This window comes from Talpa europaea (assembly GCF_964194135.1).
Source record: "Talpa europaea genome assembly, chromosome: 6".
Taxonomy (NCBI): Eukaryota; Metazoa; Chordata; class Mammalia; order Eulipotyphla; family Talpidae; genus Talpa; species Talpa europaea.
Window position 1 is genome coordinate 49,370,384 of NC_140072.1, and position 24,360 is coordinate 49,394,743.

Consider the following 24,360-nt stretch of genomic DNA (forward strand, 5'->3'; position numbering starts at 1 on the left):
TAACCAGATTTTGAAGCACCTGGATCTTAACAACAATAACACCTATAGAAGGAAACATCAGTGATATGTTTCATGACATCAATGACAAAGATATTTTTGGAGAGTCAACTTCTGCAGCAAGGGAAATAAAGTCAAAATTAAAAATTGGGCTTACCTCAAAGCAAAATGCTCTTAAGTGGCAAAAGGATATATAGGAAATATATATAGATTAAAAATACATCCTACTGAATGAGAAAATACTCACACCTTGCACGAATGACTAGGCATTAATAGCTAATGTATACAAAACACACATTTGATTTAACATTAAAAAAAAAGAACCTAATTAACAAATGGGCACCAGATCTGAACAGACAATTCACCCGAGAGAATATCCAGCGGCCAAGAGATACATGGAAAAACAGTGATTCAGGTCAAAACCATAATGAGATATCATCTCACACCCATGAGGATGGCATATATTATATATATTAAAAAGGCCCCTACCAACAAGTATTAGAGGAGAATTTGGAGAAAAGAGGAAACCAGAAAGCCCTATTCTGTGAGTAATAAATCTGTTCATCCTTTTGTCAGAGGTGTTTGATCGTCAATCTCAAAATCTAAACCAATTTGGGGCAGGAGGGGACTGCCCTTTACAAGACAACCACAAAACAGGAAAAAAATGTTGTAGTTGTTGGACCTGAACTTTAAAAATAATTGCTTAATGTATATGTGTATTAGTAACTATACTTATATATGTTTTAGATCTAAGTATGCATATACATGTATTTTATTAATTTTTTTTTTAATTTTTTTTTAATAGAGGCATGTTTTTATTATTTTTTTTATTTATTTATTTGTTCGTTCGTTTTGTTTATACATGCACTGGGTACAGTCAGAAGCACGGGAGGGTGAGAGAATTCACCAGAGCCAGAGCGGGGAGCAGAGCAGGCAGAAGGACCGAAGTACACTGCTGAGGGGAGCAGCGGGCGGCAGGAGAGGTCTGCGCGCCATGTGGGACCCTCCTCCGGTGGCCGGGGAGCAGCCGGGGATCGAACCGGCGCCACAGAGGCCGCGGGCAGCTTCGCAACCCAGCGCTCAACCGCTGCGCCACCGGGGAAGCCCTATACATGTATTTTAAAGGAGATGACCTGATAATGAGTTTTACTGGAGAACTAGAATCAATTAAAACTCAAAAAGAATCAACCAGAAATTCTTCAAAAAAATTGACCTCAATAGATCAATTTCAAACATATTGTACACAGATGGAGTCAGGATGAGTAAGTTATAAATTGGGTCAGTAGAAAAACTAGATGTAAGTTTAGCTTAGAAAGAAATTTATAGCCTTAGATGTATATATTATTAAGTAAGAAAGGCTAAAAGTCAATGAAGTGATTATTCATCTCAAAAAGTTAAAAAAAGAAACAACAGTAAGTTATACCAGAAGAAATCAGAAAAAAGAATTAGGTAAGAGCATAAGTAAATGGTATAGAAAACAAAGAAAATGTACAAAACTGAAAATTATGTATTCAGAAAGACTATTAATAAACTCATGCAAAACTCACAAAGAAAAAACAAAATATCACCAATAATCAATATGGGGGGGTGAGAAACAGAAATTCAGATTATCACACATTAAAAAATGATTAGAGAATATTATGGAAAATTTTATGCTAAAATTGAAAAAGTAAATGAAAGTGACAAATTCCTACAACTTATCAAATGTATAGTCTTATGTTTGGTAAAGCAAGTAAATCTGTAATTTTTAAATCTTTCCTCAGATTTATGCCTCCAGACACAGGTTGCTGTATCAGTGAATCCTCTAAATTAAAAAGAAAATAAATAAATAATGCCAGACTTATACATCCATTTCCAAATTACAGAAGGTGTAGTTTTCTACTAAGTTTTTAAAGGAAAACATTAATTTTGATGTAACACTTCTGAGAGTAAAGGAATCAAAAATCAATAACTATCTGAAAATGTGCATAAAACTCATTTGATATGATTCTATATTCATTGTTTAAAAATTCTTAGCAAATGAGAAATAAAAGTAATAAAAGTGTGAGAATTTAGAACAAGCAATATATATAATAAATGGTAAAATATTGAAATTTTCTTGCTGATATCTAGAAGTAACAAAAATATCTATTACAACAACATTGTACTACAGTCCTAGTTAATTCAAATGATAAAGGAAAAAACAAGTTATAATAATAGGAAAAGAAGAAATATAATGGCCATAATTCAAGTACAATAAGAAAATGCCAAAGGATATTGTCAAACATTTGCAACTAGTGGTTATCAAGATCAATGAATATAAACTCAAAATATCAAACAAATTTTTCAGATTATAGAAATCAAGGTCTAAAAAAGCACCCAAGTCTAAACAAACATTTTCCTAATGTCAGAAAAAGAGGAGGCTCAGCCTAGTGCTCCAAGTTGTTGTTTTTGTTTTAACAAATGTACATCAGCAATGTAACACTTATTTGAAGCACGGAAGCTACAGAAAATCTTTTGATTCCAGTTCCCCTCTAACCAAACAGACGCCAGCTAACACCCTGGTCCCTACACACATCCTGGGCATCAAGATATTCTAAAGTGTTGCTGACTGCAGTGACCACTGAAGTGAATAACTGAGAGAGGCAACACAGTACTTGTCTGAAATGTGATGTTCTTTTTTCTTTCTTTTTCTTTAGATTTATTTATTTATTTATACAAGCACTGGGTATAGTCAGAAGCGCAGGAGGGTGAGAGAATTCACCAGAGCCAGAGTGGGGAACAGAACAGGCAGACTGACGAAATACACTGCTGAGGGGAGCAGTGGGTGAGGCAGGAGAGGTCTGCACGCCATGTGGGACCCTCGTCTGGCTACCCTCGTCCAGCGGCCATGTGGGACCTTCGCCCGGTGGCCGGGGATCGAACTGGCGCTGCAGAGGCTGCGGGCAGCTCAACCACTGCGCCACCGGGGAGGCCCTGAAATGTGATGTTCTCACTGACCTGAGTTTCTGCTTCTGCTGAAGTTGAGGATAAACAATCAACCAGAGTGGCTGGATTCCCCTGCCATCAAATCTTTGCATGGGATGAGGGGAAATGGTGGATGTGCCCAGGCTCTATCCCAGGAGAAGGAAGAGTAAATAGACAAAAGGCTACTTGGCCCTGTCCTCACATTTGCACAGGGTGTCCAGTTTGAACTTCAAATATTATCTGCAAATGAGGTACCCTCAGAATTACTAACAGAATTGAAAATACAAATGGGGTATTCAGACAGAACTGAAAGGAGGAGATAAGCTCATCATACCACTGAAACTCCTGTCCCCTTTTTGGTCCATAATGCAGTGACACCCCGTTATTAACATTTTATATATATATAAAATAGTATGGGAATATATATATGGTATCTCTATATGTCAAGACTATTATTTAATTACATATGGATACTTAATGATTTTGTAACATTCATTCAGCATTATTTCTTTTCCTCCTCTTTGTCTCTCGCCCCATCCCTGTTCATTCTTCAACGTTTTTTTCATAAAACATGGGTGGTCATAGATTTCAAGGTTAACCTTGGAAAATCTCTTGGATCATGTGGGCAGATTGTGTGGAAGACTCACCTCAGAGGAGTGGGAGAGTCAGAATGACTGCTTTGATATTATAAGTAGAATCTTATTTTTAGCTTTAGGCTGATGATGCTTCGGGGAATACACTAGGGAGTTCAAGGTCCATTACTTAGACTTTTTTTTTTTAAAGATTTATTTATTTATACAAGCACTGGGTACAGTCAGAAGTGCTGAGGGGTGAGAGGATTCACCAGAGCCAGAGCGGGGAACAGAACAGGCAGACTGACGAAGAAATACACTGCTGAGGGCAGGAGAGATCTGTGCACCATGTGGGACCCTCCTCTGGTGGCCGGGGAGCAGCCGGGGATCGAACCGGCGCTGCAGAGGCAGCTTCGCAGCCCAGCGCTCAACTGCTGTGCCACCAGGGGAGGCCCTGTGGCCTAGACTTTTGCTCACTTAACTTGTTGACTGCTGTCATGGGTGATGACTCAGCCTTATCGCAGAGTACCAGGGACTACCTCCAAGCCTAATGCAGCCCTTTCTGCTGACTGGGTGTCTTCAGTTCCAGATGCAGCAGCAGTTTGGATTAACCAAAGAGCAAACTAAGCAGCTACTTAGGATATAGTTACGTTGGGGCACAACCTCGCCACTCCAAGAAAATGGGGAGGATATCATATTAGATGAACTTATTCAGCATTTAACTCTGCCATCCCAAGTATATAAAAAATAACTTGCTATATTTTTAACTTGCCATTGAGTTGTCTATCATATTCATTTTATTTTACTTTGAATTAAAGTGGGCATAGATCAGAATTTTGATACTGATATTGCTTACAAGTGATCAAAGATTGGCGTTGATAACCATCCCCTAAATTTGCCAGGATCTTCTCCCCTCCTGGTCCATTGCACGTTTCCTGTTAAACATCTCTAGTTTCTATTTAGCCTCACATCACTAAATCCAACCTTTGCCAAACTGTTGGATTTCAGTTCCCAGACTTATCATTCCAGTTCCCAGACTTATCATTTCAGTTCCCTGATTATCATTTTGCTTTTAGTTTTCTTCCCTTGAATAATATTTGTTTTAATATGACACAGCACAATTTTGCATTTATAAAGCAACGCCCACAGATGTCTACCACAAAGAATATACCTTGGGTCCTAAATTTACCCTCTAACTTCTGCCTCAGTCCAAACACTGCTTTGGGGGGAAATAGGATTGCTTTTTACAAGTTTACAATGTGGCCAGGTAATCGGCTTTAGGAGGTTTGGTGAAGAAGGGGATGAGGAGGAAGAAAAGGGAACAGTATTTAAACTTCCATTTGTCATTTTTAATTTTATTCTCATATCAAAGCTGATATTTAGCACTTCTACTTCTGTTTCAGCCTCTACCAATTGTTCAAGAAAATTAGCAGACAGGTCCCACAGTATGTTTGTAGTTGAGTGATAGTGAGGGAGAAATTATTAGAGTCATTAGAAGGTAAAGGAAAGAAAAGTTTCTAGACTTTGTTTTCTATAAGAAAATCATAGAAGGGACATCTACTGAAATTCCAGGAATGATAGGCAGAGATTTAACTTGTGAATAAAGTCTAGTCTTCTGGCCTCTCCTGACTTACCTCCACCAGCTTGTTGGCATGTTCACGGAAAACCTGGGCATATTCTTTCACTTCCTTCTCATTCCCACTCTTTGCAGCCTCAATGAGAACTAGCAAAGGGACGTTGGTTTCCAAGAAAGAATCAGATATGTGATCCATCACGGCTTTCCGAAGCTACAGTAAAAAAAGAAACAAATACAAAATTAAGGAATAAAAGAATGGTCCATTTATGAGTATTACTCATTTGGCAACATGGAGTAAATAACTTTGCAGGAATGAAGAGTTTAATCTATACCAGCTCTCATTATCCATACAAATAATGTTTCAACTCCTTTTAATTTTCTTGGTATTTATCATATCAAAGGAAAACAAAGAGACATGACTGATGGATGGTTCTGAATTAACAATATAATGTTAACTTTAAAGTTGCATATTTGACCTGGAGCTCAATACTTTATAGACCTTCCCCAATCAATGGCCCACTTGCATCCTTCATGGGCTCAAATGTCTCCCTGCAGGCTTAAATAACCATACATTTCAAGGACACAAGCAATTTAGAAACACAGGAGATCTAGGTGTCAATCAGGATGTAGGAAGATATTTAGATGAAGAGCAGGGCCTTGGAGCGGCCCCTAAAACCCTACTCATTTTTCAGTTTCCTGCCCTATCTAGGTTCATTCTTTGTATTTGATGACATTAGAAATATAAAATATCTAACAATCTCAAAAATGTTTCTTTTCAGGGGCTACAATGATATAGTCGTTGTGCTTCAGAAAGAAGGGCTTATAATTATTCTTCAAGGTAAGTAAGAATGAACAGACCCAAATATCTGACAATGCATAATTACACATCAGTCCTACATTGTTAAAATGTGAAGTTGCATGAAAATAAAATGAAACTGTACCTCAACAATCAATGCAGTGCTGCTTTGTTCATAGTAAGGATATACATGGGAGAAAATACCACAAACACAAATAAACACCAGAAATGGTAAACAATGTGTATGCTTTCCAAATACACCTACTCAATAGTTTTCGCAAATCTTTTGATGCATATGAATTTAGTACTGGTCAGAAGAACACTGAACAAAAGTCATGCTTCATTACCAGAAGGTATGCATGTGTGCATGTATAACTTACTCTGGGTGAGTTCTGATCTGGGTTTGCATTTCACCATATGAAATATAGTAAACTCTCTTCAAAGTTAACATTAATTATTTACTACCTTGACAATGTGCATTAAATTACTGTCTCAAAATAACATGGGTTTCTGTTGAGCTTGTATATTCCAGATCCATGGAATGTGCCAGGTATTCACCTAAAATCATTATATATCATACAATTTAATCCCCACACAAAAACAAAGGGATGAAGACTATTTTATACCAGTTTATAAATGAGAAACTACTATTTTGAAAATTTAATAATTTGCCTGCAAGCATAAGGTAACAAGTGGCAGGGCCCATAAAAAGATCTGAAGGTGAACACTTGAATCTGACCTTCCATGTCCTTCTTCTAGGATAGGGTCACAAAGGGTAGGGAACTATCAGGAGCATAATCAAAATTGAACTTGGCAGGGGCAACAGAGATAAAAGAAACAGTCCAGATGAAGCAGGGAAGATGAAGAGAGTCAGGCTAGCTCACCAATCAAACCAGTATCTTTTTTTAAGATGATAAAAAATAGCAAATGTGAGAGCTCTGTGCCTCTGCATTCAAGTCTCTTTCTAAACCTTCAGAAAGATTAAGTTCACACAAAAATGAGCAACTTAAAATTATTGAGGTCAAAACTCATATAAAGTTCTAAGAATAATGAGAATAAGAAATATAGTATCATCCCTACATACATTGAAAGCATGCCAGATAGATATGCTTGTAAAACAGATTCAAACTGTAACCTACAATTCTAATAAATTGTTCTACACTAAGAAAGGTATATAAGATATAAAGGAGCAACATTAATTAGAAAAATAAATTATAGTATGAGGTCATAAAGCTCAAGAGATAACTAAGTATATATAAAAAAAAGCATCTGAAAAAGACCAAACAGGGATGAATAAACACAACGACTAATGCCTTAAGGGAAATAAAGGAGGTTTTTTAAATCCAAAGAAATCTTTTTAAAAAGAGATAAAAAAAAGGATCTGAGGGAAGGTGACGCATCTTAACGGTAGCCAAAGAAAATTTAATCTATGCGACCAGAGGTACACAAAGAAGAAAATCAAGGCAAGAAAACAGAATGGCTACTTAAAATGACAACCCAAGAAAACTTTAATCAATCCATCTATCTATCTATCCATCCATCCATCCAATCATCCATCCATCTATCTGTTACATTTTAAAAGGGCATATCAGGTAGCTGAGAATACTGACTCATAAATCAAGATAATTCTGTATTCTAAAGAAAAAAAAAGGGGGGATCCTTATGTATCAGGCAAAAAGCACATAGCTAATAAAGGAAAATCAGATGATTATCAGACTTCAATATAAATCTTTATGCTAGAAGAAAATGAAGTGATGTACCATGCAAGAACACAGAAAATATTGCCCTCCCCAAAAAAAAAGAACCCTAACAACCAAAGTACCAAAAAAACTCCAGCATAAGAACTGGCAGTGACATGAGATATATAAACATAAAGAACAAAGAAATATAATGGTTAAAGGGAGCGAATATAATAGAAAATCATTGTATACTCTGGGATGAAAACAGAACAATATTGTAAAAATGAGAAGTAATAGAATAGCATATACATAAATGATTTTACTTGTTTATGCAATTTTAATTGAAGTGACAAAAATGAATATTGTTATTTTAACAGTGTTTAGAGGTAAAATTGAGCACATGTTAAGTTACAAGAGTGGATTTCTCATCTCTGACATCCTTTCTAATCAGGAACGTTGGTGTGGAAGAAAGAAGATGTAATATTGAAGAGTTTAAAGGAAAAAAAAGAACACCTGTAATCCTAGTGCTGAAGTGGATGCATGAGATTTTAAATTGAACACACACACACACACACACCTCACACAATTTCCCATTTCTGTCTAATAAAAACCATGTCTAGCCCAGTAGCAATGAGGACCTTGAATTACAATTTTCCACTAAAACAAACAAGGGCTTCTTGGAAAAATGACTGATTCCAGATTCTCTGAGACTGGAAAGGTACAAATAAGCTTGAAATATCTTGTCACACCAGATAGCAAAATGTTATCAGACTATGAATGTCAGATGGAAGTAATTCAGGAGGTTTCCACTGGCCAAAGATTAGACAATTTTAGCTTCATGGGGATGAAAGTTTCAGTGAATTGAAGCTCATCAAATATGTTTAAATTCATGAGTTTATAATAACTAATGGGAAAACTTAATTGGTCACCTTCAGAGAATCACCTATCTCTAGCCCCATATTGTCAGATGATTAAGAATGCAATTCTATTGTGTTGGAACCTTCGCATAGTTTGAAGTTTATTATTTGTTCTGCCCTCATTTAACTAGAACTTGCTGAAACAGGCCTTTTATTTTTTCTCTGCTAGCTCTACCTTCTTTCAGCCTGTGTTTCCTTCCCTAGATCTTCCTATTTAAAGGATGGACCATAGGCTAAAAAAACAGCTATGTCCTGCACTCCTTAGCAATGTGAACACAAGACCCTGACACAAACCTTCACTTTAGTCAGAATCTGCGTTTTAACCATGCTTAGGTCATTACCTGCACCCTAAAACTTTAGGAGAACTGCTCTGGAAAAAAGCTATTATTTCTGTCAAGTTTTTAGTTGCAAGTCTTAGAAACTAGTTTTAAGCAGAAAAGCTGTCCTGTTAGTTACAAGAACTGACCTCAGACATGTTAAGAGGCCCTCTATCTTTGTGTCATTTGCCTTTGTTTTTGTTTCAAGATTTTATTTACTGGGCCTCCCTGGTGGTGCAGCAGGTTGAGCACAGCACTGTGAAGCTGTCCAAAGCCTCTGCAGTGCGGGTTTGATTCCTGACTAGGCAAGGAGATTCCCACATGGCGCGGCAGACCTCTCCTGTAGTGTCTGCTGCTCCCCTCAGCGGTGCTTTTGGTCTGTATGCCTGTTGTGCTCCCCTCTCTGTTTCAGTGAATCCTCTCACCCTCCCACGCCTCTGGCCTGTACCCCAGCCATTGTATAAATAAAAAATAAATCTTCATTTAAAAAATGATTTTATTTATTTATTTTTGTGTAGGAGAACTGGGGTACAGGCCAGAGGTATGGGGTGGGGAGGCACTAAAAGGATTCACCAGAGACAGAGTGGGGAGCAGAACAGGCGGATCCACTGAAATATACTGCTGAGGGAAGCAGAGGGCGAGACAGGAGAGGTCTGCTGCACCATGTGGGTTAGCTTTTTGGCTGAACTGAACTGAGCCCTTTGTGGTGGTAGCGCTGACACTTAAACTATAGGTCACCAGGGAGGCCCCTTATTAGCTTTTTGATTCAATATTAGGCATACACACCTGATTTTTATCTGGGTGAAAGGCATACCCAACATCCAGTTGCAAGGGCAAAGGAAGAAGATTTGGGGAGCAAAGTGCATTGTTAGAGCAAGTGTTCTGACCATGTTACCTGCTCATACTAAAATACAAATAAAGAGAAATTCCCCGAATGCAGGATTCCTTTTTGGCGCTGATTCGAAACAAAAAGTAGTCAATAAAAAATAAATCTGGCAGAACAATAATTTGGGTACTCAAGCAATGGTGGAAGGTGGAAAACAGATACACTGACAGGAAAGAGCTAAAAGGTCAAGGGCTGTTTATAAGCAAAGAACCAAACTATGGACTAGAATAGAAATGGCAAGTGTGCTACCTTTCTTTTCTATGATCACACCAGACATAATTAATCAATCACAGCATTCTTTTATGCTGAGCTCAAATACTATTTTATCATTCTCCTCAGCATGATGCTCCAGGTAGCCACTACAAATCAATCCTACTTCTGTATGATGAAAGCTTTCTTTCTTTGCTTTGCTGCAATTTAAGTTTTTTTGCATGCCAATCTTTAGGCAGAATTGGCTGTGTGTCTGAGCAACCCAGTTATATCATGACTTTCAGAAATCAAAATTAACTCTCAAGCCTAGGGTGGGCTGATGATATTTAACAAAAGTCTGACTGTTTAGCATCTGTCTTGTCATTTAGACAGATGTTTAGAGAAATCCTGTTAAGAATAACTGCATTAACATACCAAGCAAGGTTAAATTTGAGGTAGAGGGATATTTTAAATGGGCTAAAAATTTTGAAACCTTAAATCTTTTCATATATACAGATGCTCGGGTTCCTCATGATTACTGACATACTGTACCATATTTCCTTAAACTTTAGTGTATAATTGTTACTAAAAATGAGAAATCAAAGCAACAATGTCTCTGGGACAGGAGCCATCCAACTTAGAAGTGAGCCTCATTAAGTCAGGCAAATTTTAGCCAGTCTGAAGGTCAATTAAGGTAATCAGTCAGCACAGTAATCCACCCAAAGCCATTTTAATAAGCTAAGGCACCATCAATGCACATAGTCCACTGGTAATGAAGGTACTGTTAATTGTTTGGGCTGGGGGGGTCAGATATGGTGAGTGGAGGAGCCAAGGACATCTATGAAACTTGCAGATGAACACTCAGAGAATAATCAGTTTTTGCTTTTCATTTTCATTATAAGAGAAACACAAAATTCTTTGGTCACTCTATTAATTATCCTGATGGCACTATTTTCCATGAGGCAAATTCATTTTAATTGGGATTCTAACTTCTTTCCTTATAGAACCAAGTATTTCTAAAAAAAAAACAAAAAACAAAAAACAGTACAACAGGCTTCGTGCTTTTCTCCATGCCCCCTGACTGCTCACCCTCCCCCAAATTATTGTTCTGCCAGATTTATTTTTTATTGACTACTTTTTGTTTCGAATCAGCACCAAAAAGGAATCCTGCATTTGGGGAATTTCTCTTTATTTGAATTTTAGTATGAGCAGGTAACATGGTCAGAACACTTGCTTTAACAATGCACTTTGCTCCCCAAATCTCCTTCCTTTGCCCTTGCAACTGGATGCTGGGTATGCCTTTCACCCCAATTTTTGGCTCTACCATATCAATTTTAAAAACACAATCGCCCTCATTAGCAACACCCAAGAGCATGACCTAAAGGGCAAAAACGTGATGGTTTAATTTTGCCAGTTAAACAATGCTTGCCCTCTATATATTTCCTCTGAGAGTGCTAATATAGTAAGGACAAATATCAGGAACTTGTCTTGTTGATAAAGTAAGAAGCACTGGGGCAAACATAGCAGATTGTTCTATTTGTGACTCCAGTGTCACTTCACCTTGTCAACTGCCAGGTAACTCTATAGTGTCTTCCCTCTTTGGCTCTGTACTTGGCCATGTGGCACACCTAGGACCAATGAATGGGAGCCACCATGATATATTCAGTGGTATGAAAGTCCCATTCATCATTGGGCAGGTTTGGTCTTATTCTCTACCATTCCCACAAGAAGGGAATACCCAAGTTAGATCACCCATTCAAAGAAGAGGTGGGCAAACTGAACAGAACTGAGTAACTCCAGTCATGCCTTTCTAGGCCATCCTAGGTCAGTTAAGAGCCATTGATCCCAGACACATTAGAGGGACTGACCGAGGTGACTACCCCAGACCACTGAGTAACTAATGCTATCATGTATGCCAATGAGATGTTGTACTGCACTACTGAGAAAATAGGTAACTGATTAAATAACAGGCCATTTAACTACAATAACTAAATTTTAGTTACTAAGTCATTTTTTTAGGAGAGAAATTTTGAAAATAATTTTTTGATCAATCATATTCATGAGTTTAGTGTCTGTCATTCCTAATCAGTTCTTTGGCTAAAGCATCATATTAACTAACAGTCATTCACTCCATATGCTCCATTATTCAGTCACGGGCCAGACTTAAAAAAAATTACAGCTGTAATTTTTTTTTTTTGGATTTAATACATTCTTTAGTTAACAAGTTAATCAGTGGGGAAGGTGGGTTGGGTAAACTGGGTAAAAGAAGGCAGTTGTATGGTGAAGGATAGAATTAGACTTTTCATGCTAAGCTTACTATAGTAGATACAGATGTTGATTATAAGGTTGTACACCTGAATCCTATATAATATTAAAAACCAATGTTAGGGCCTCCCTGGTGGCACAACCTATGAAGTTATCCACAGCCTCTGCAGCACAAAAGTTCTATCCCTGGCCAGGGAGCTACCCACATGGTGCAGCAGACCTCTACTGTCTCGCCCACTGTTCCCCTTAGCAGTGTATTTCAGTCAGTCTGCCTATTCTGTTCCCCTCTCTGTCTCTGGTGAATTATCTCACCCCCACACCCCTGGCCTGTACCCCAGTTCTTGTATGTATAAATAAATAAATCTTTTTAAAAAAAGTTACTTCAATTTTTAAAAGAATTTAAAAACTTCTCATCTCAAGGGAAAAAATATGTGAAGTGACGGATGCTAACAATCTTAGTGTGGTGATTATTTTGTAATATAAACATCAAATCTAAAGCTAACACAATATTATATGTCAATCATATCTCAAAAAAACTGGGGGAAGAGAAAAAGTTTCATGGAATAACAAGTCATGGGGACTAGGACAGGAAAGGATTCATTGGGGCTCAGGCTAAAAAAACAGGAGCAGGTGCTTTGCTTCTGCTGGTTTTGTTTCCAGCCCCAGCACACACAGAATTATGCTAAAGTCCTCTTCTCCCACCACAGTAGATAAAAGCAACTGCCTTCGTGGGAAAAGGCAGTGAAACATTGTTAGGATATAAGGAAGTACTGGGATTGTTATGAATATCCAGATGGCACCAATCCAGCAGGTCCAGCAGCTTACTGCGGTGTTAGTAAAAATGTTAGCAGAACATGGAGTCCACAATTGCTGGGTGCAGTCCAAGGATGCAAAGGAGAGGGTGGTGGAATTGAAGGTACATGCAGATAGCAGAAGCAGACTGCAGCAGTGGGGCATGGAGGCGATGTGGTAAGGAGGCAAGAGGGAAGGATGGGGGAACATTAATATTTCATCCTAACAAACTTCATTTAACGCTTATCTTGTACCAGTACTGCTCAAAACACTTAGAATAAATGAATTCTCTTTCACAAGAACTGGTTAATCTTTTCTCCATTGTATAAAAGAAGAAATTGAAGCAATAAAATTAAGTTACTTGCCCACACTCATTATGACTAGTAAGGGGCATTTGTAGGACTTGAACCCAGGTTAACCCTAGAGTGTACTAATACACACTCTCATATGTCTGCATTGTGCCATTTTTGCATATATCATAGACCAAAAACAATGGTATTTATGACAGTGACATATACATTTCCAGGAATACACATGATCTAGCTTCCTGGATGATGTGTAGAAAACAAAGAATTCTGGAAGCTTCCCTGTAGCAAAAAGAAGAAAACCCTAGTAGAGATGATGGAAGAACAGACACAGTGACAGATGATGGACACTGTGAAAAGGAGAGCTACCGTCAGCCCTGAGCTGAAAGGGGCTTATTGGAGACTCACTATGTGACAGTGACTTCCTCGGGCTTTAATAAACTGTAAATAGAATTGGAAGACTCAAGATTCAAGAAACATAGACTGCAAAAATGTGTTGATAGATAATACTTGCACTTATGTTACCATCTTATAACTTGGGTCAAAGTGTTTCAAAATAATACCTTGTGAGAATATCCACAATGGTTTAAACAAAGGGAAGAGGGCTTCCTCCCAGAAGTGACTAGGATCTGCCTTTCAAGCTTGGAGATGGTAATTGGAGATGTGTGAAAATCTCTGAGCCAGATGGTGGCAGAGGTGAGCGGGGAATCTGCCTTATGCAGAGATCTTTGAAAGCTACAGATGAAGGTTAGTATTGTGACAGTGTAGCATTCTAGCTTTTATTCTCACTATTATGAGTTTTATTATCAAGCCATATTCATGCTAAATATACTGCTCTACCTATTACACATTCTGTGAGCACAGGCACATCCAAAAGTGGGAGCCACAGTCCTCTGCAGCCAGAACCAGGGACTCTTTGAACTTGGTATCATCCAGCAAGTGTGGAACACATAAATACTGCCTTCATTAGCTCATGGGCCCTGTGATTTGTGTCCCTGATGAAGAGGAGCACATTTTTTTGACCCCTCCAGCAAACAGGCGATGTAATTCCCCTGTAAATTGACTATTAGAATGGTTTAAATGCCCTTGCCTACAAGCTGAAAGGCATAGTTAACACTTTTTACATAAGCTAGAAGACCAAAATTTAGCTATCAATCAACCAGGGCAGAAAGGAATGACTTGACAAAATCATTCGTTAAGTCTGACAGGAGTCAAGAACACAAGGCTTTCTTCCAACTGTTTAAATGTATGTGTGACAAGGGAATATTAATTGTGTAAGACAAGACATTTAAAGGTATTAGCTCAGCACTACCAGTCTATTTTACCCAATTAAGGTTATTCATCAATGTAAATAACTGCATTTCTTTTGTAAACCTAGAGGAATGCAGTTGATGGATCATATGTATTCTAACAGTTTGCTTCCTTATTCCATGGGAGGGCAGAGTGATGAAAGGATAGACATTATTTAACTTTCAAAAGGAAAAAAATAAACTGTTTCAATAAATGACCAAAACTCATCTGCCTATGGGGTGGGGCAGGAGGAGTGTATGATGTATATTGAGCTGGCTTCAAATAGATGCTGTAAAAGTGTTTTGCACAAAGTTTAAAAACCTGCATCCATTTGATGAATATGAAACAGTACCCTGAAAAAGACAGTACAAGAAAAAGTGGCTCTCCTCAACCAACAAGAGTTATAGAAGCTTAAATTTGGATGAGACTTTGAAAGCGGCATGTTCAATTTCAAAATACCCCATGAAATAACATCTTTGTGATTCTTTTTAATAGACAGATATTCATTCATTTTTTAAAAATTTCAATTTTATTAATATATACTTGATAAATAAACTGTAAGATATTTAAAGTGTGCATTGTAGTGATTTGATATCACAAATGTCTTTTCTCACATCTATTATTAAGGATATTTAGATGTTATGCCAAAAAATGAGACAAAGAAATGCACAAAAATATAATGGAAAATATAGTGATGCAATTAGACCAAAGGAGGTAGGATCCTTGTCACAGCAGTCCCCCCTTATCCAGTTTTGCTTTCTATGGTCACAGTGGTCAATGATAGTTCAAAAGTACTACAAACAATAAGATACTTTGAAAGAAAAAGGGAAATCACAGTCACATAAGTTTTATTACAGTATATTATACTTATTCTATTTATTATTAGTTATTGTTTTTAATCACTATGCAATTGATAAATTAAGCTTTATTATAGGTATGCAGATACCTGTAATATATAGGCAGGCATACATATATAAATATGTATATATAAATTGGTGTTTATATATATATATATGTATGTCTATATGTTTCAGTATTATTCAGAGTTTCAGACATCCACTGTGTTCTTGAAATGTACACTGCAAATTAGAGGGGTCTACAGAGTGGAAAAATATGCTTTATCTCTTACTTGATTCCACTCTCTCTACTCAGTGATTGCTATTCACTCATTTATTGTCTGGGTAGTATTTGGGAGGGGCACTTAGTATACCAAGTGCTATGTTTGCCCAGGGATACAGAAAAAATAAGACAAATAATCTATTCTTTTCCTGAAAACTCCTCTAATGGTTCTCCATTCCCAATTATTAATAAACAACAGTGATCGACTTCACCATATGCATACCTGGCTTGCTTTATAATGATGGTGCCTGTTAGAGACATGCATGCATCGTTTCAGTTAAATGTGTCGAATGTGTTAAGTTTCCTTCATTCACATCATATTACTAAATAATTTTTTCCTCACCTGAAGGTACACTCAACATTTCTCCACCTCTCCATTAGAAGAGGCATATTTTCAAAACCCAGTTTGTTAGCCAGGTGATTAGGCATTTCACAAAGTTGGGGTATTGAGTAGCATGGGTGAAGGTTGAAAAGATATTTCTCATGCAACTATCCCACTAAAAAACAGACCAATTCTTCTGCATATTTGGAAGATCTACTCATATTTGGAAGGTTTATGGCTGCCTATTATCTTTAATAATAATCCTTTGCATGTTCATTTTTATAGCTTGCGAAATCTTTCCTAGACGTTATTTCATTTGACCTTCTTTACAATGTCATGGTGGGGTGAGAGGTGTTGTTTGCAGAGTGAGCATAATTTTCTTTGTCATATAGATAAAGAAAGGGAGGATCCACTGGTTGTAGACAGCAAATGCTAGACTCACAGGCCTTCTAGCTCCATTAATAGTGCTTTTTACTTAGGGTTACATGTTTATAATTTATCTGTTCAAGTTCACAAATCCCACGGCATAAAAGTCATCTTTTTCCTTCCTTTACTCCCACACCTAGTCAACCATTTACCCCACCATTATATCTCTTCAGTATTTCTAGCCAAGAGGGGAATCTAAGATTAGGTACCTGGCAATTACATTCTGAGTATCTAATTATACCATTGATTAATTGGCATTGTGTACAAGTTGCTTGAATCCAGGGTGAGAGAGTCAAGTGTTGTATCAGATGAGTTCTCCCCAGTAAGGACTCTTAGAAATTTATGAAATCCTGCTCAGAGAGAAGACTTGCATCAGCAATTGGAGAAATCATCACTGAATGGATGGATTTGATCGGCAGACTAACACGGAAGCCTAAAAAAGTGTGTGGTTAAAGAGTTTGAAGCAAGATACAGAATAAATCAAAACCATATTTCTTCCTAGTGGGGTGAATTGTGCACACCTGCCAGAGTGTTTAAGCATTGTACCTGGCGAGTTATCTGGCCCAATTCTTTCCCATGCCCTGCCATTCCACATATACAGCACAAGTCCTGTGGGTCTTAAACGATTCCAAGTAGTAAACACAGAGCCATTGGGAGAACCCTAGTCAAAACTCACCAACTCCCACTCAAGGTATCAGATGAGTGACAGTTCAAACTCACTTGAATAGGATTGGAATCTTGAGGAAATAAGATGTTGTTAGGTAAAGGAAGAAGGATGATGGACACTCATTATAAATGAACCTCTGACATTTCTGACCACTTGTGGTCATTAAAGAGCCCATCACATTTTCAACATGGAAACTATTCACCATGTTTTTCTGATCTGTTCAACTATGGATAACTATGTGCCTCTGAGCTAAGTTCTCTCTCCAGAGTCTGCCACTGTGTGCTATACTTCTCCACTTCCTGTCTTTAACTATTGCACAGTGTTGCATTTCCAACAGCTGCTGAATTTTTCCCTGGAGGGACTTCATTTCAGACAGAGGACTAATGATTATTCCACATTCCCAAGTTTGTGGAAATCCTATAAAATGACTGGTGCTGTTGCTGTTAAAGGAAAAGGCAGGAGATAGACCCAGATTTAGATCCCCTAATTTTTCAAGGTTTCATGGTATCTGGACTCTTCCACTGTATTTGTTTTATCACACATAGATTTACTTCCACGCCGTGGGCCAGCCTAGTAGTACATGTGCCAGTGTCGTAGTATATATGTTAGTCTTTGCAATCAGCTGGTCATTCAACTTGGCCATTATAGCACAAAAGCTAGCAATATAACTTTTAAATATAGAATCATGCAGAGGAATGTTATCTTATTCCCCAAGATTTCCATTCTGCTCAAATGAAGTGAAGTGTCACTCAGCTGATACCTGGAGAGAGAACTGGTAAATTTTGCCTGGGGTTCCCCCAGGGGCTCTTGTATTTGGGACACAGTAGTTGCAGGCACATGTTCTAGATGGTTTCACTGGTGGATTTTAGTGTTATAGCCTTTTCACTCCATCCATGCCTCTCGGTTGCATCACTGTTGCAATTACCTGGTTCCATAATCCCACTGCTCACTAATAATTGGGCATCTGCTATACCCAGCAGCTACCTGCTAAAGAAAAGAATCATGGACGCTAGAGATAGCCTCTAAAAGATCCGAAGTGGCCAGTTTTGTATTTTTTTACCAAGTGGACTTTTGTTCTTTTTACTTTATTTTCTGCTAGAAAACCTAGAATGTTCCAATGATCACTATGTAATTTCTTTTCTAGAAAAAGCTTTGAGGCAAAGCATGAAAAGGCTAGATTTAAGAGCAGGGTTATCTTTTCCTTAAAATTCTGTGGATTAGTAGGGTATGATTGGGTTGCTTGGCTTATTTGATTAAAGATTTCAAACATGTACTGGCCACCGGATGCTTATATTGTCTTCTAACTGGCAAAAGTATTGAGGATACTTTCACAGAACGGTCTAACACACAAAGAATGTACCCCATGAGTGCAAGGCAGGCTGATTGCTATGGAAACATACAGACACAATGACTAATCAGTCATAAGTGATTCCCTTTCAATTAATTATTATGACATCTTTGGCTACAGACTCAAGATCACATTGATCTACACTTACAGCAGTGGCTGCAGGAAATCTGCTCAGCCAGGCAGGGTTCATTACTGCTGACTTCTTCCTGTTCCTGCAACCCTGCACCTCCCATGCTCAACTGCTCAGATTCCCAGTTAACTTCTGACCAAAGGTGCTTTTCAACTTTTCTGATATCCCCTTTATTCAGATGCAACTTAGACTACAGCTATTTAAGGCAGCCTGATCCTTGTTGAAATTGAAGAAATCAATTTATAATATGTAACTTCTGCCCTTAACAATTAACATAATTGAGGCACTCCTGAAAAACTAAGAAAGTATGGGATGATAAAGAATAAGACTAGGACTGGTTAATCACCCAAGATTCTGATAAGCACTTATATTTGGATCAGATGGAAAATTACTCTTATCACCAAAGTGCTTGAGACTAACGGTCCATTTTTAATTCTGGAATTGCTGGGACACCATCAACTGTTTCTTGCTGAATATATCAGACAGGTCTGTTAAGTCTTCTGATCTGCATTTAATCAGATCTCCCCATCTCCAAAATAAAATGAAAGCTCTTTATTTTTCCCCTATATGATTAATTAGAAAAACAATTATCAAAATTGTATCCATGGTTCAATATGTGGCATGGGACTGGGCAGATGTGGATGGTTTAAGAAGGGAATGGGGATAATTTTAAATAGAAACTCTGTTGTTTTGATTACTATTGAGAGTCTCAAAACCCATTATTGACTGTTATTTACCTTATATTTTTCCTATTAAGGGAATTTTAATAAAAGCTATAAACAAAGACCAAAGTGTATTAACTTTAACAACTATAGTCATTAAAAGAACAGGCATCAGGGTCAGTCCAATTGGGTTCTCTAACTTATGAGCATCATCTCAGTAAGAAATTTATCTTACTGTCAGAACTTCAATACTCAATTTGCTTAAAAAAAATTATAGTAATATCCCTTCTGTACAAATCTTGCAGGGACAGAAGATGAAGTGTAATTAAAGAATGGATACCAAGCAATGTCAAATAGTTTCAGTGATAGCTTTGCTTTTCTGACCTTCACGCATAACCCAGTGGCAGCAATGGGAACAATGGATCAGTGGGTCAGATGATCAACAGAACTGATCATTTCAGTGACAACACCCAGTGTGCGGTGCCCCAGCCTCACCATGTTCAACATTCAGGGTTATGGAAAGGTAATCCAAAGACTGATTTTAAAACTATGTAAATTCATAATAGTCGTAAAAATATTGTATATGTATAATATTTGTAAAAAAAAAAAAGTGTAGAACTCTATTTAACTTGCTCAAGTTGAGGATAGAAGAGTTCCTCACTATAGTTGAGCTGAGTTCTTTACTAAAGTTTTTTTTTTTTAAAGATTTATTTTATTTTATTTATATAAGCACTGGGTACAGTCAGAAGTGTGGAAGTGTGAGAGAATTCACCAGAGCCAGAGCAGGGAGCAGAACAGGCAGAAGGAGCGAAGTACACTGCTGAGGGGAGCAGCGGGCGGCAGGAGAGGTCTGCACGCCATGTGGGACCCTCGCCCAGGTATCGAACCAGCGCTGCAGAGACTGTGGGCAGCTTTGCAACCCAGCGCTCAACCGCTGCACCACTGGGGAGGCCCTTCTTTACTAAAGTTTTTAACTGGACCTTAAACTTAGGAAAATCAGATAAAGAACGTCAGTTTTAGAACACTAAACCAAAATCAGTGGTTGATAATTATAAAAACACTACTCTTAACTTTCTAACCACAGTACTAAAATTGCCTAGAAAGGGTACCAAGTGCTGGGGAAAGGGATGAGCTTCCATTTCTAATGCAGACACAGGCAAAGGGGGCTTAAGGATGTTGAAGAAAAACATTTTATTTTAGAAAGAGACTTCAGAGGTCCCTTCAACTTCTAAGACCCTATGACTCCATGAATTCTGAATCCGCCTCTTTTTTTCCCAAAGGCAGTTGAGAAGTAAACCCAAAAGATATTTTTGCTTTCATTTCTTATCTCTCTCCAATTTCTATTCCCTTATCCTGACTTGGGGTGGGGGTGGGGTAACTGACTATCCTTACATACTTATAACCATATTATCATTCAGCTTTTCAAATAAGCATTTAAAGAGATTGTATCCTTTCTCAAGATAAAGATGGGTGTGAGTTTTCTACCTCTCATTGGGGGCATTCTTTGTTGAGACAATTGGATTCCTTAGCATTTTTTTTCTGTATATGAAGGAAATCATCCATGCTCCAGTCTGACAAAAATACCTGTTCTGGGTACAGTTTTCTGAAATGTGGCACCATATGTGCATCAGTAAACATTATGTGTAGAGTAAATTAAACCGAGTCTTATAATTAGGCAGTAAGGAAATTACTGTAGACCTGAAAGAGTAAATCAGCAGTATTAAAATGCTCTCCATTTTCTCTGAAGCACTTCAGAGTGCCATAAAAAGCCTGTGTCACTGTGATAAACATCAAGAAGAAATGCTTTTGGAGCAAGGCAACCTAAAAGACACCACAATTCAAATAGGTCTTCAAATCTGGAGTCCAAGGTGTCATCTCATAAAATTTAAAAGTCAGCCCTTTTGTCACTAATGTAGGAGAAAAAAGAAAACCACCTGACATTGAGACTTTTAGGGGAACTTTCTCATAAGGCAGGTGAAGTAAAGCCTTTAATAGATAGATTCCCTGGAGCAGAGCCAAGACTAAGGAAAGATTCACCCTTCATAAACAAAATAGCAACACTGTAAATAAAGACAAGATGGGTAGACCTGAATTTTTCTTCAAATGGCTCAGAACCACCCTGATGACAATCCTATCTTTATTTCCTCTAATGATATTTTGCTCATTATGGAACTTTTGTATTCATTTTTATTTCCTTTAATGAAACATATGATATGTCTTTTAATCCCTGATTTTTTGGTGCCCCCTAAAATCCTGTGTCAATGCTAGTGCCTCATCTCTTGCCCTTTGTCTTGTCCCTGCCCACAGGAAACACAGATCTTGTTAAGCCCTATTACCTGGTGCAGTGAGCAATCAGACCACCCATTTCTTTCTTTCTTTCTTTCTTTTTTTAAGATTTGTTTATTTATACAAGAACGGGGGTATAGGCCAGAGGCATGGGAGGGTGAGAGAATTCACCAGAGACAGAGTGGGGAGTAGAACAGGCAGATGACTGAAAATGCTGCTGGGGGGAGAAGCAGGCAAGACAGGAGAGGTCTGCCGCACCATGTGGCTAGCTCCCTGGCAGGCCAGGAATTGAACCCGCACTGCAGAGGCTATGGACAGCTCCATAGCACTGTGCTCAATCCACTGCGCCACTAGGGAGGCCCCTGGAGACAACCCATTTCTAACTTTGGAACGGAATCTTATGTGCGGATTCTCTTCCCTTGAAACACATGCTGTATCTATGATTTGGTGAGGTCTACTAGAGGCCAAGTTGATTTGAAAGGAGTTGGAGGGCTTCATGAATTCTCAAATACCTTGAGGTTTGAACTTTCCTTGAGGACTGCCTTGAGGTTTGAAAGTTCCCATTATCACAAACACTGCAGGTGGAATTCAAACCTGGTAGGACATCATAATTCTCTGGACAGATTGCTACACGGTAGAGTTTAAGGTGCCACCATATGTACATGAAATCATCTCTCCCAAGATGAAGCACTACATTGCAGGTTCTTAAACTGACCCTTCTAAAGCTAGCTGAGCATCAGAAAACTCTTGAGTTGAGGCTAAAGTTCTCTATTAAAATGGAAGTAGCCATTATTATCATAGTATAAATGGACCTGTTAACAAATCAAGCTCTTGAAACAAAGATCTTGTAAGTAGATCTATTAACAAATATACCTCTTAGAAATGAAGAGAAGTTGATTAAGCTATTTCCTGGATGGAGTGCTATGATGAGAGGGTTCTTCCTTCCTTTGACAATTGTAAAGCGCAATTTTACTTTATTTGGGGGGACTAAGACATGCCCTGAAGAAATAAAGAATAGGACAAGAGTACAGGCAAAATGTATAAACAACTTAAATCCACTGCAAAAAGTGTCATAATAAAAGTATCTTAAAATGCACTAGGAGGGCCTCCCCGGTGGTGCAGTGGTTGAGTGCTGGGTTGCGAAGCTGCCCGCAGCCTCTGCAGCACCAGTTCAATCCCTGGCTGCTCCCCGGCCACCGGAGGAGGGTCCCACATGGCACACAGACCTCTCCTGCCGCCCGCTGCTCCCCTCAGCAGTGTACTTTGGTCCTTCTGCCTGCTCTGCTCCCCGCTCTGGCTCTGGTGGATTCTCTCACCCTCCCGCGCTTCTGACAATACCCAGTGCTTATATAAATAAATAAATAAATCTTAAAAAAATAAATTAAAAAAATGCACTAGGAGCCTATTGGATAACTCTACTTACAGGAATTGGATAAAGTTGATTATAAAGTGACATTTATGTTAAGCCTTATAGGGCAAAATTATGACTTTCCTGGAAGGAAAAAAAAAAAAAAGGAAGTAGAGAGGGCACTCCAGGCAGAAGCAATAGCAAATGGAAAGTTATGAGGATGCATAGGTGCAGGCTTCATATACTACTGGAGTGAGGGCAGGGAGGTTGGAGTCAAGGGGCTGATTATGAGGCTGTGATCATGGCTTCCGTACAAGGCAATGGGAGCTGAAAGGAAGGAATGGATTGAAATGCATTTAGAAGGGAAATCAGCTGGGCTGAATGACTAAAGGAATTTAAGGAATGGTGATGGGATGACAAATTGCCTTTGAAGATACCCTGGAAATTCATTCAGCCATGAAGGAGAACAAAGATAGATCAAAGATAGAGTAAACAGATCAAAGATAGAGTAAACAGATATTATAACCTACATCACCTTCTTCACCATTTCTACCCAAACAAAGAGCATTGCTGAATTCCCCCAGCCATCCCCTGTGACAGCCACAGGAGTCAGTAAGGCAGAAAGTGATGCGATCCCAGAGCAAACGGGCTTCCACCAGGGCTGGTAATGACAGCAGGATTGGCAGAGCCTGCAGGAAGATGACTCACTTTCTAAATTTCAGATTTATCCAGCCTTCTCGGGAAATGGGAAGATAAAGAAATATCAGCAGTCCTGATGGAAATTTCCTAGGGGAGAGCTGATGCCAGAAGCTATTTCAGGTAATAAAAGGTAACCTCCACAAGGAAGGGTCAAATGGAACAGACAGATTTGGCCACAAGCTGGCTGCAATGATCCACTGAGTACATTCAGTCAGAATCAAGGCAACTAGCTGCTATCATCAGCTCTAGAAACGCCTCAATTCAGACCATAGTAGCGAACTTTTGCACAGCACACTTTAAAATTATTTCCCTTTCTATGACAGTTTAGGATAAGACATCTCAGACTAAACATAGCTTCCAACGGTGAATATAGGCCAACCTCTCTCTTATCCAAGGTGGGTGTTCTGAAATGAAAGTTCTGGTAAGCTTAAAGGGCCATCTAGAAAACAACCAACAAAAATCAAAAAAAAAAAAAAAAAGAAAGAAAAAGAAAGAAAGAAAAAAAAGACTTGCTTAAATTATCATCTTCGAAAAATCTTTTCCTGACATTTCCTGCTGCCATGTCATCCTGGCCAACATGATAAGAATTCTTTCTATCATCCTAGGATGGGTCTTCCAGTCAGATCAAGGAACTCAATGGATTTCTCACTGCACAGAACAGGAGAAAGTGTCAGAGAATGGATCAAATGCAGACATTCACTTGAATGTCTTTTGGGACTTCGTCATTGCTATTTTCTCCTTCCGCTTCTCACCTTTCCTGGACTTCTGGGTTGGGAGAAATTAGCAGAAGAGAACAAAGTGGCAGTTGAAAAGTCTACTTGATCAG

The 24,360-nt window shown here is 38.4% G+C and overlaps 1 protein-coding gene across 4 annotated transcripts in view; it reads right to left on the minus strand.

The window, feature by feature from the left end:
- CTNNA2 (catenin alpha 2) overlaps positions 1-24,360 on the minus strand; it is a gene marked incomplete at both ends in the record, with an annotated part of 953,627 nt that overhangs the window by 220,874 nt on the left and 708,393 nt on the right. For all 4 annotated transcript variants that reach the window (XM_084235606.1, XM_084235605.1, XM_084235604.1 and 1 more), the window contains one exon: positions 5,150-5,302. In XM_084235606.1, the coding sequence (XP_084091732.1) occupies positions 5,150-5,302 (153 nt within the window). The remainder of the gene's footprint in view (positions 1-5,149; positions 5,303-24,360) is intronic.